A 13,215-nucleotide genomic window follows, 5' to 3' on the forward strand; every position below is an offset into this window, starting at 1 on the left:
CAAGAAAATGAACATGGTCTATGCATGGGCACGTACAGACCTATACATGAAATGGATTAAAAGCAAGTAAAAGAATTAAAAAATAACAAAAAAATACACAGACATATCTATAATGCCAAACAGATAACTCGTATTACAAGGGTGTACTATGTATTCCATACTACTAATATATCTTGTGTCATCAAAAAATCAAAATGGATTATGATCTATGTATGGAAAACTGCTCTGATAGTGTCTGTAGGAATGAGTACACCAAATTCCATTCCATTCTTGGCAGGACCCACTTAATTTCTTATATGTTTATGACCCTTATTTTTCGTTTGTAGGCCTATATGTGTGTGTGGTGTTGTGTCATGTAGTGCTTGTTGTCGGTTAATGGGTCAAAGGCCTATGTTCCTTATTTTTGTGTAGATATCTGAGTGGAAATCTATGGAATCCTAAAACCATGATGTTGCAATAGCTTAATTATATTGATTGAATGTGCCTTGGAGATGAAGGTACAGTATATACCGTGTACATTAGATAGATATTAGATAAAAAAGAGAAAATAATTAAATCTAAAAGACAAAATAAACATTCTTTCAATCCGAAACACAAGAGCCTAAACCTCGAGCAAATTCAGGTACATGTTTGCAAGAACGTTTCTTGCACAGTTATTGTAAAAACACAAAGATATTAATGTACCCCTGCATGTAATGTATGATTTTGAATGCGTAAAAATAAAAGAATGAAAAAAAAAAAAGATCAGATGATTATGTAGGGCCTATATGTATTTGTAACAGGATTATGAAGAACGTGTACCGTAGCATTTGGAGATTCCCAATATAACAATATGTATGCGGTTATGCTTGCACGAGCTAAACTCACAACAATCAGTAATATCATGTTAGAAATTAATGTGGTGAATATTGATCCCTGTGAGGTTTCTCTTGAAAGGAACAACCCAGGCATGCACAAAGGCGGGGATTCCCCGCGTCGAGGTTTTGCCTGATCGATCACATGCAAAATGTGTAATCGAGGCACAGTCTAGTCTTGTTTGAGTCGCGATTACAATTGTCCCTGGAACTAGAAGTCGACATCTCGCTGAGCTGCTGGAGGAAAATTTCGGAACTCGTAGAAAACATGGAAATTCGATTCGATGGAAAGAGAGCCCTTGTCACCGGTGCTGGAAAAGGTAGACGCAATGCTGGAATAGAGTACTTACACAATATAGATTTTAATGGGCACATTCCTATTGGAGAGGCAGGGTTGTTTATGGAGAGGCGGGGTGTGATGTTCAGTCTGCTACCGTGTCCCATGTATGTATTTCTGTGTCAGTGTTGTGTTGGAAGCTACATTACATTTAAATTTACCTCTGTTTTCCTTTGTTTTAAATTATCTCAGCCATTTTAAAGCCGATTTTCATCATATAAGCTTTGAATTCCTCCTAGACTTGTATGCTCTTTAATAGTTCATATCTTATTGGTGTTGTAATTATCTCTTAAAAAGTTCAAACGGCAAGGGCAAAGGGGCGGGGGCCATCATCATGATCATTGATTAAGGCATTATTATTTATTATAGGCCTGGCATTGGTAAGGCTTGGTAGGCCCTACCCATATTCCATAGATGCAACTGTTAGTAATAATAATGTAACATGTGTTAAATCATGTGGTGGCATATTTTGAGTAAGCTTAAGTTTGATTCAAGTGGCTACAAACATTGACAAAGGAAGCAATTATATACCAAATGTGTAATGCCAATGATAGCCGAACTTGTTACAGTGGGGGAATTGACACTAATGACAGCTTTTGAGGATAAAGTGACTTGCCCTCGGGCATATCCACATATTACTCACCGACTGACTGAGTGCTTGCAGCGCGCTAATATGAACCAAGAACCGGAATATCAAGATTAAGAGTCTGTGTCTCAATACCTCCTTGCAGTAAGTGAAGACTTAACGTTACCCCTTACTCCCATTTTAATCTGACTTTTACATAATGTACATTCAGGTATTGGAAGAGGAATCGCGATTGCCCTGGCAAAGTGCGGTGCCTCTGTAACTGCCGTGACGCGGTCACAGGCTGATCTGGACAGCTTGAAAGCAGAGGTAAGTGTCAAATTGGTGCTATTGTCATTGGAAAGGTATGCACCTAGTTTTGCCAGCACCCCAGACTTCTTCAAATATTCAATTATAGCCATCAGTGTCACCAAGACACAATATGTGTTCTGGAAAAGGAAAACAAGTTTTTTCCAAGCAGTTTGTGTCAGATATTCTAAACCTGACATTTTTTTTTCTGTATGTGCCACAAAAGAAGTAAAGAATTAATTGAAAGAACAGCTTTTTATTATGGAAGTAAAAAGATATGCAAGTATGTCTATGCTAGAAGTGAAGTAGGATTTTCAATATTTTTCAGCCTGTTCATGATGCAGATGTTGAAAGTTTGACAGGCACTGTATCAATATGTATTTTACTTTATTTTTCATTGATCATTTTCATACCAATGATATGATAGCCCAGGGTACAAAGGTGTCATGCAGTTATTCTGAAGGTGACACAATGATGTGCTTGTCTAGCAGGTCAATGTTCTATGACTTTCCCTGCAGATTCCATCAGTAGAGACAATATGTCTAGACATACATGACTGGAACAAGACCGACAAGCTTCTGTCCCCTCTTTCAGCCTTTGACCTCCTCGTCAACAGTGCAGGTGTATCCAGTGCGGAATCTTGTCTTGAAATATCCCCAGAAGCATATGACGAGTAGGTAAAATTCTCCTTGTTTCTGGTGATTTCAGGTTATTGTTTTGTGGTAATAAACACAACTTTAAAAGTAAAATATCGCACCACCATTATTAAAGCAAAGTTTTGCATAGATGTGACGGATCCAGCAAAGAATTTTATGGCTTTAGCCTCATAAGAGTCAGCTGCTTTTATTCTATATGCCTACCAGACTTATCACCAGAATTTCATATAGTAATTGTTTGGGTGAGATGAACAGACAATTAATGTTCATTTGTTTGTCTGTTGTCCTGAATATGTTAATGTACCATCACCTGATACATGGAGGAATGAAAGTGTTCTTATGTGCAAATGTATGTCATCATGTATTCTATATTTTGAATGGCATAATTGTTTATAACCAGTGGTCTTTTATCGCGTACGAACATTGTCGTGTGTTAATTTCTTGACAAACATTATAAGGTTACATAACTTGCATAATGTTTGATCTTTGCAGCGTTATGATGATCAACCATCGAGCAAGCCTGCAAATCACTAAGGTAAGTACATTCCAGTTAAGGTATCATCTTTTTCATTTAGAGGCCTGTTTTGCTTGGCAAACCATCATAGCAATGTTTGCAAAGTTTTCCGAAAGTTATTGTAATGACCGTAATTGGGCAGAGAATAAGGAGACAAAGGTTGATTTCTATACCTGCATATTCATGCAATTTATTTTTTAATTCATTCTAATCAAATGGGGTATAAGAGGAGTGGGATTATTTTCAAACATTAAACAATTGAATGCATCAAAATGGTAGTAAAACCTAATAATTAGTGTTGCTATTTCATTTTCATTTAAGAACACCTGGTGGAAAGGAATTAGAGAGAGATAGAGTATACAAATTGGGAATTAAAAGACAACATAGACTACTACCAACTCTCCTGTGTCTTTGACATACACATGCTTTCTTTCTCTCTTTTATTTCAGATTGTTGCAAAGAAAATGATTGAGAAGGGACAGGGTGGTTCCATCGTAAACCTATCCAGCATTGCCAGTTTACAAGGGCTCAAGAACCATGCTGTCTATGGTAAGCTCTGAACAAAATGATGGCAGACAAAAACAAACACCCAAAACCATCCTGCTTGTCAGCATGGGGTAGGGAGTGGGGCCCTCAAAAATGGAAAGTCTGGCCTGTCAACCATTTGTGTATCTGATCCTACTTGATCTTGTGCAAAATATTGTCTTACCTGTTCCTTACGGGAACCTGGTTTACCAGGTTCCCGTGGGAGCAACTGATATAGGGGAACCTGGTTTACCAGGTTCCCAAAGTGAAGACAAGGGTGCCTGCTTCAGTGGCCTAAATTCATGTTTCTTTACATTAAAATGCTCAGAAAAGTGGGTTTGAGGAAAAGATCAGAGCTTATTCTATCAGGATTTGTTCTCCTGCTGTTTAAAAAAAGGGGGCATTACGGTATTATGTACCTTTTCCTGATTTAGTTTTTTGCTTGTTCTGCTGTAAACTCGTACGAACATGTAGATAATGATCAAGGCTGAGATCAGTTAGAAATGCGGGTTCGCTGACCCCAGTCACTTCATTCAGGTACCTGGTTTTGTGTAGAACAAAAGATTCTGAGAGCTCATCAGTGCACGCTCTATTCATACCTCGCACCTGATCGATATTTCCAGTGTTCACGGGCACATGTAGTTGACCGTAGAAAGGGGGACACAATGAACCGCTTGGCTGCCTTCACACAGCTGGATTACCAACCTGTGTGCCTCTCTGTTGACGGGCGAAAAGAATCTCGTTTGGGGGCATTAAAGGCACTCTGAGAATTGCGGAAGGAACTGGTTAACTTGAGAAACAGAATAGATGCAAACAAAACAGTCTATGGGGATTTAGAATCTTGTTTGAAGTGGGTTAACCCTTTCTGTGCCAATGAATCAAATGCTCACAATTTCACACACAAACCTATGGGCAGGAAATTAGTTTGGCACGCAGAGGGTTAACAGGTGTTGATGTTAATAAAGTCCAGAGGATTTAACATTGCTTTGTCACTGTCATTTGTTAACACAGTTAGGAAAACTGCTTCTACTGAGACATGGATGAATTATTATTTCAGAATTCAGTATGGAATGGGTTAGCAAAGAAGCGTGGTGAGGATTATGATGTTTGTGGCAATTGTTATCATTGCTGTGATTATGATGATCGTAAAAATAACAATGATAACCTAAGTACAAGAACAATAATAGTGAATGATATTAATAGTAATATTAGTAGTGATGGTGACAATAATGATATTGTAATGACTACATACTGTAAGTACTCAGTATCATATATCTTTTATCATCACAGTTAGCTTTGTTACCACCATAATCTGTGATAACAGGAAGAGTAGACTGTTGTTGGTTCTGTCATCATAATGATATTTTTTATGACATCAGTACCATCCCTATCCTCATTTTTATCCATATATCTCCATGAGTACAAATATCATTGCATGTGACCAAGGATGAAATATTTCTTTCCTGACTGCATACAGTAGACAAGCAGAAACGGATGATTTGATTGCTGTAGTTTAATAGTGACCACACTATTGGTGTATACAGCTCCAGTGGCTTAAAACTAATTCGGCTGATGTATTGTTTCTGTGGTTGACATTTTGTTTTGTTCTCCAGCATCGACAAAAGGAGCACTGGACTCGTACACCAAGGTGGCCGCACTGGAGTTTGCACAGCACAAGGTGAAGTCTTTCTCTGAATTCAGGTTTCAACACATACTGAAAAGCTCCTTTCTGTAAATGTCTCCTAAGTTGTGCTCCTGGGTTTAGCTCTCATTTATAAGATGAATGCCAGCCACACTACACCTGTCGTGCATTGGCTTCAAGTTGACTTGATTTTAATATGATTTATCACCTTTAACCCTTCTGAAGTTGCCTCTGCTGTTTATTGCAAGACAACACTTATGATTATGATGCAAAGCATCAGAGGTTTAAATATTCATCTTGATTTAACTGATTTCTTCTGCATTTCGCCAAGAACCTTCAATGCCCCCAAACTAGATGCTCATTGTCATACAACAGACAGGTTGCTAATCGGCCTGTGTGAAAGCTGTCAAGGAGGACATGTATCCCTTTTCCACAGTAAACTGCATGTGCCATCGAACAAGGCAAATTATCATCTATATAGGACGTTTTAGCGGCGCATTAAAAACGCGTATTGTAGTCCGCTCAATTTTTACCGTTCAATATCAGAGCATATTGAACGAATCGCATAGACCAACGTATTAATTCCCCATAGGCTACCGTTGTTACTTGCCGTTCAAGATCACACGATATTCAATTCTGTCTCGTCTGTTGCGCGAGTGCTTGCTGAATGCGCAAACGCTTGCTACTAGTGCGCGTCATTTTGTTACATTTTTCACAAGCGCGCAAACATCTTGCTAGTTGCTTGTTTCATACGCAATTTTAGGGGCTTCCCCTTTTCAGCGCTGGGATGGGACTGCCGAGTCAACTTCAAAGACGAGTAGAAGCCGGTTAATTTTGTGCAGTTCATGGTTGCTCTACTTGATTGTATAGATGATAATAATTATATTGGATGGTCTTGATTCATGGAATACCAGGGAATATTGCACTCGTTAGAGTCAATATTGCACTCATCTTCGATTCGTGCAATATTGACCCTAACTCGTGCAATATTCCCTGGTATCCCATTCATAGCCATCCAATATAATATAAATATCAATCAGACATGAGATTTGAATAGAGCATGTACTTGGCTTGCAAACTCTGTAATTACTCACTTTATAAGGGCATCTGAATAAAGTCTGCTAAAGTGAAAATCTAGTGAGCTCAGCCTTGATTACTACATCATTTGTCATAATGAGTTTTATAGCAAAACAAGAGCACTACATTGTAAAAGGTAAATTAGACAAAAATGCACGTAGTTTGGATACATAAAAGAAAGACAGATATCGATAGAAGAAATTCTAATCTTCCTATTCAAAGGGCATTTTATATTTTCTGGTCAGTATAACACAAATAAATATGAATATACATATAGGCCAGGAATACAGACACTCTTGTTCCCGTTTGAGTTGATGATAAAAAGGGACACTTATTGCCACTGTGTGTGTAGGTCAGTTTGAGACTTGTGAAATCGTGACAATATTATTTCATCTACTTGAGACTTGTGAAATCGTGACAGTATTATTTCATCTACTTGTTGTTTCAGCTGCTGTGGCTGATGTTCCATTTCTTTAAACTTTTAAGCCTGAGTGATATAACTTCTCTATATTTCTCCTTTTTAATCATTATTAGTATTTTTTATTTTCATTTTTCTTTATGCAAGTAAAGCCAAATGGAGTGTGGTGTGGAATTTCACTTGGGATACTGCTGGTGAAATAGATGTATATTATATACTTAACATATTGTATTATGTTTAGTACAGTGCTCTCTGCGTAATCGGGTATCATTAAAACGGGTACTCTGTTTAATTGGGTAGTAATGTCAAAATCAGTTCCAATGCACATTAAAATAACCTGATAATCGGGTTGCCTCTCCGCATGAATGGGTACGCGGTAAATAATGTTCTTCTAATCTAATTTCTACCCACATTTTATCACAGACATAACACTTTAACCCTAGAAGGGCTGGGGGGCGGAATCCGCCCCCCTTGATGTTTGAGCATAGCCAAAAAAGCCCGGCCCTTTTAGGGTTAAGAAATCATGAATGTCAAATTTTCCATGGCTAATGGCATTCTCTGCTTAATTTGCAAAGAAGACCGATCATTTAGGGAGTGATAAAACATGAAAACACATGTACCAGTACCGACTTGCCACACATAAACGAACATTACATATGTAGCTGGCACTCACATTTTCATAGGCAGATAGGAGTTGAACACACTTGCATTCCTCCCTTGCTCCGCATCAACCTTCACAATACGAGAAGTTTGCAGTGAAAGTCAGGCCATGCACCAGCTCCATAATTTTGCTTTTCCCCAGTCACTACCTGGTACTCGAAAAGTTAGTAACCTGACGTTCTACTTGTAGGTGACTAGTGCACGCAAAGAGACGTGTTCGTTTCGGAAAACACCTGCCTGTTAGCTAGGAGTCTATTGTCAAACGACAAAGCTTTTTGAAGACATATTTGTCCATAAAAAGAGTGTATATTATTGCTCGTGACTGAGCAAGTGTAAGGTATGTATAATGTGCCGTGCAAGCACTTAAGCATACAGTGTAGGAGTTTGGTGCGGTGTACAATGCATGTACATACACATTGTGTCTGTCAAATGTGAATGAGACGTGTTCTTATGTTAATCGGGTACAACTCCGCTTAATCGGGTAAGAAACGCTCTGCCCGAGCCTACCCGATTATGCAGAGAGTACTGTATAACAGCATTGATAACAAAAAGAATAATACAGTATAGTTGTAGTATTGATAATAATAATTATGATAGTATCAATTATGATAATGTTAATGACACTAATGTCAATTATGATAATGTTAATGACACTAATGATAACAATAATAATAATAATGATAATAATAATAATAATAATGAAAAGTAAAGTAGTGTTCATGATTATTGACATTTTTATTGCCTTTTATACAATCATCATTATTATCATCATTTTTACCGGTCTTGTGATTATCAGTAGTCGTTGTAGTTGCATTATATACATGTAGGAAAGGAGGACATAATGTGTTGGAATAGCAGTAGAGTGAAGGCTGTGTGTTTTGCTTTGTCTTTTGATACCAGATTCGAGTGAACTGTGTGAACCCAACGGTAGTCTTGACTCCAATGGCCAAGAAATTCTGGGAGCAATCTGAAACCAGGGACAGCATGCTGGCCAGAATCCCTCTCGGAAGATTTCTAGGTAACCAATCCCTTGTCTTCAGTTGCCTTGCAAAAGGGCATTGATGCTGCTGACTCTAAAGATGTTTATGCCCTACCGCTGACCAATACTTAACTAGTCATTTGAGGAGCTTATCCAGTTTTTGTAAAATGTACCTTCCCACACAAATTCACTCTCACTTATGAGTTTCCTATGTAATCCTAAGCCAAGAAATTTGAGATGACTCCATTTGAGCAGCAGGATGGTAGTAACAGCTTGCCAAGAGTTAGCAATGTTTTATGTTTATTTGACTAGTAACTAGATGTATTCTAACATGGTTGACACAGATAATGCATTGATGGCTAATGACAAGTGCTGAGTACAGGCAAGATTTGAACTGATTTTATTTTCCACTTTTTTCATCACATGTGAAAAAGAGGATAAAGTTTGGTTCTTTCAATTCCAAATATGCATTTATGTACAGGGATTACCGCTTAAAAAAATTATGAAAATGAAAGATTCAATAGATGATTCACTAGTATTTACTGGATATGGTATCCTTTCTGTCCTCAGACATGGATTAAAAATACGTGTTAAAACCTGATTAGTGATGATGATTATTATAACTTATCTTTGTTTGAAAATATATACCCATTTTTGTTATTCATGAGATCCATCACTGACACTGTTGTGTTTCTTTGTTTGCTTTTTCATGTTCGCTTGATATAAATCATGAATAAAAACAACAGAGGTTGAAGATGTTGTGAATCCGGTCCTGTTCCTCCTGAGTGACAAGAGTGCTATGATCAACGGCATCACCTTACCCATTGACGGGGGCGCCCTTGCTGCACTTGTCTAGAGAGGAAGCCTTACTTGGATTGGATTGTCTTCCTTCCCCACAAGCCCTCCCACCCCTCAACATAGTTGAGCACTGAGTTGGTTTATGATACTACTGTGCATTCCCGTTAAAATAGATATGATTAAAATTCTCTTTAAAATGAAGTAAAAATTCAGGACACAAAGTTATCATCCATATTATATCGTTTATGTACTGGACTATTCTGGACTGGACTGCATCAAAGTTTTGATATAACATAAAAACAAAACAAAACAAAAACAAAAACCACCAGTCCCAAGGATTTTATAGTAATGAGTCTAATGTATAAAATGTCAAATTCAGACCATGGTTGCATGGTGCTTCAGATATACAGTGTGAAAGCAATCCTACAAGTGTGTATTTTTGTTTATTTCCTTTGTGACACATTCCAACAACTCATTATTGAAAATTACTCATGAATACAATTAACCTTGCTTAAGTCAACCTCACACAAGTCGAGTAATTGCCTCTAAGTCAAAGGTATTTCAAGTCCTCTTCTCTTTATATTCTATTGATTTTAATCCCTCATTAGTCAAATTTTCTCTGTTTCAAAGCTATTTCTTATAAAGTCCTCATAGATTCAACTTATAGGCAAGGTTTGATTGTATTTCTCATGCCAATTGTACTGTAGCGTGATTGTTGAATGGAATCCATGCCTTAGACTAGGCTAAACTAGGCTCGGATAAGATAGAAAAATGATGACAATTTTGGTAATTTCAAGGAATCTGTTTTGGACCACATCCCCCTCCCACTATCTCCCTCTTTCCATTGAGAGAAGAAGTCTGGGCGTAAAGTTATTATGATAATAATTTACTGCCTTTGAGTCTCTGTAGTTATGAAGGTAGGCCTTCTGTTTTAACCCTTTTCGTACAGGATCCTGATGTGTCCACTTCAAGCTTTATCAGCATTTCAGAAGCATGCAGAGAATGGGTTAATGCAGTGCAGTCTGAATGTTTGGCAGTCATTTATTTTGTGACAATCCCTAGAAGTGGTCATAATTTACAACTGAATCGCTCAAATTGACTACTGTAAAACGAGGAATGTTCGAGTGCATTTTAATTTTGCGAATTTCGCAAGAGCCAAGATTTGTGCAGTTAAAATGCATGCAGAAGTTCTTATCTACACTATTATGCATTGAATGTTAGAGGCAACTCGCGAAAATTTCATGCCGGGAAAATACTGGTCTGTGTTTTACAGTGGTATGTAGAGACAATGTACATGGTTGAATGTTAGGTGAATGTGAAAGAAGCTGTGTTGTTATTTTTTGTACCTTATTTGTACATAGAAGAATCTCACCACATTTTACAAGTATAAGACTTTTTTGAGAAATTAACAGCAGACAATATCTTTCAAACAATAATTTTAGCTGATTTAACAGTAGTGACATTTGGTATTAGTGCATAGGCCCTATTTTGCTCATGTTAAACTGTCTTAGCACATATATAGTTTGTATTGTATTGCCTGCACTTGCATGGCAATGCACAAACCAACATTAATAAGTGTATTGACAATGCATGATTGTATGTACATGTATGAGTATAAGTACATTATGTATTGGTATGTACAATGTATGAATGCATGTGTGTGTGTATGTATGTATGTACAACACTGCGTATGTTTGTAAGTGGCATGTGACAGATTAAGTTATCAAATTTTAGCAAAACTTTGTGGAATAAAACTCTAGGAATTAGAGTACAGTACAACTGTAAAAGACGATGAAAAAAATATATACCAAGCCAGAGAGTGTATCTTTAATAATGAGTCATATACTAGTATTTATCATCATGATAATGGTGATGATTGCATTTCAAATGCTGTACAGCAATATGAACACTTGTTGTTTTCTCAGGGAATATCTGAGTGTACACGTGTGCGTTTAAGAGCCAGTTTCTCAGTGAATTCAGATGAAATAATTTTATTCTCCTCTGACTTAGTCACAAACATTACCAAGAATATTGCATGTACAGGTGCATTTTTTTTACAATAAATAAATATATTTCCTTATGCAGATCTAGAAACAGGTTTCCATTAACCTATACATCCTCAATGCAATGTTGAATCTAGTTTGCATACATTAGTTGTTGCTAGCTGGGTATGCCTCGGGCAAGCTGCCTGGTTGTCAGGGACAACCTTTGTGATTAAGGTATGTATAAAATTTGAATACATCAGTACATGTATAATTATGTCAGTAGACCGGTATCTTATTGTATGTGTATGACACAGGTCGAAGAAAACTCTCAACAAGCTTGGACATTGCCATGGAATACAACGTATACACAACTGTCATTTGCTAGAATGAGCAAGATGCAGGGTTGTCATGGCAACCTTTGGTACTGATCTATGGATGACATCTATTGAATGCATCCTGAAAGTGATCTGTTCCTATGTGACAAGAGTATCCACAAAATAACATTATGTAACTGACATGTCAATTTACTCAATATATCATGCTTTATATTTCTTTCTGTCTGGAAAATGAAATAATAACGATAATAAAAGAGAGACTCTTATAAAGAAATACAATTTTGTATGAATGATAACCCGTTGAGGACGAGTCCCAAGTATACTCGGGCAAGTGTCTATGGGAAATGCGTGTTGTAGCAATATCAGCCCATCCTCAATGGGTTAAGAAAATGTAGAGAAATATAAAGAAAAATAAATATAAAGAAATATGAAGATTTTTTGTTTTTGCTTTTTATCAATTTCTTTGTTTGTCGAACTACACATTATGTACCTTTTTTGTTGCAACATCCACTATCATGTGATAACATATACTTATCGCCACAATTTTCCAAGGTTAATTTGAAAGTGCGCACAAAATGTGTACACCTGTATACACGTAGTACCGTAGCATTCGGAGACTCCCCATGCCATGTAACGTGTGTGGTTCTGCTTGCACGAGCTAAACTCATGTAAACAATCACTGACATCATTTTAGAGATACAGTATGATTAAGCGTTATATCAAGGAGGTTCAAGAGAATGGAGTCACAACTGTCTTATTTCCTTTTACTAGATGTTCGATGCCGCCGCTCAGAAATATTTGAAGCATGTGCCAAACAGGATCTGCCACGCAGATAGGAAGACAATTGACTCGTGACTCATTGCGTAATCACCAGCCACTTTCTAAGGAAGATACAGAGCTACCAAGTCTCACGCATTCTGCGCGAGACTCAAGAATTTAGGGGCCATCTCACGATCTCACGCATGACACCCATTTTTCTCACGCATAGAGCAAAGTCTGCAACTTGGGCCTATAATAATGAGCATAGCTCAAAAGATTAAAGTGATAGTTGCAATTGAAGGTATACACGTATTTCCCTTTTGTCTTTCAAAATAAGTAAAAAATAATCACTGAAGTGTGCACCTGATCGCACCATTAAGAGCTAAAAGTTGAAAAAGCTCCCTACCATGGGAGGCCATGACAGGGGGGAAAAACCCTCCCACACCCTCGCTCGTGCGCACATTCGCGCGCCGAGATACCGAGTCATGAAAATTTTACTCATAAAAATTGTTTGAACTTGGCATCCCTGAAGATATGTTTTTGTGATGGTAATTACTTTTCGCTATCCCTTCTTATACAAGGTAGGTGGTACAGACACGAGGATGTGCGAATAGAAATTGCGCAAAAAAATGCTGAAATAAAGATGAAAATTACTCGACTGGGCATACCCGGGCACTAATCTGATATATCTATCAATAAAGAATTATATTTGAAGATTATTCCAGGTCAGTTTTATTTGTCGGAATTAAGCGGAAAAGTGATAAAACCGGCTTTCCAGGATGGTACAGTTTTAAACATTTTC

The 13,215-nt window shown here is 37.4% G+C and overlaps 1 protein-coding gene across 1 annotated transcript; it reads left to right on the forward strand.

Annotated features, from left to right (window-relative positions):
• The first annotated feature begins 1,079 nt into the window (after positions 1-1,079).
• Positions 1,080-9,541, forward strand: LOC139710311 (L-xylulose reductase-like). Its single transcript, XM_071622230.1, has 8 exons — positions 1,080-1,174; positions 1,989-2,086; positions 2,584-2,738; positions 3,214-3,256; positions 3,685-3,784; positions 5,374-5,438; positions 8,458-8,575; positions 9,283-9,541. Exons 1-8 carry the CDS (start codon positions 1,123-1,125, stop codon positions 9,390-9,392), a joined length of 741 nt encoding a protein of 246 aa, XP_071478331.1. The 5' UTR covers positions 1,080-1,122; the 3' UTR covers positions 9,393-9,541.
• Positions 9,542-13,215: the final 3,674 nt, after the last annotated feature.

Source organism: Diadema antillarum, unplaced genomic scaffold (assembly GCF_040938485.1).
Source record: "Diadema antillarum isolate AM-2024a unplaced genomic scaffold, OU_Dant_1.0 seq00001521_RagTag, whole genome shotgun sequence".
NCBI lineage: Eukaryota > Metazoa > Echinodermata > Echinoidea > Diadematoida > Diadematidae > Diadema > Diadema antillarum.

Coding starts and splice junctions, on each gene's coding strand:
- LOC139710311 (XM_071622230.1), top strand. CDS start 1,123: ATGGAAATTCGATTCGATGGAAAGAGAGCCCTTGTCACCGGTGCTGGA. Junction 3,257..3,684: donor CAAGCCTGCAAATCACTAAG/GTAAGTACATTC, acceptor CTTTTATTTCAG/ATTGTTGCAAAGAAAATGAT. Junction 3,785..5,373: donor CAAGAACCATGCTGTCTATG/GTAAGCTCTGAA, acceptor TTTGTTCTCCAG/CATCGACAAAAGGAGCACTG.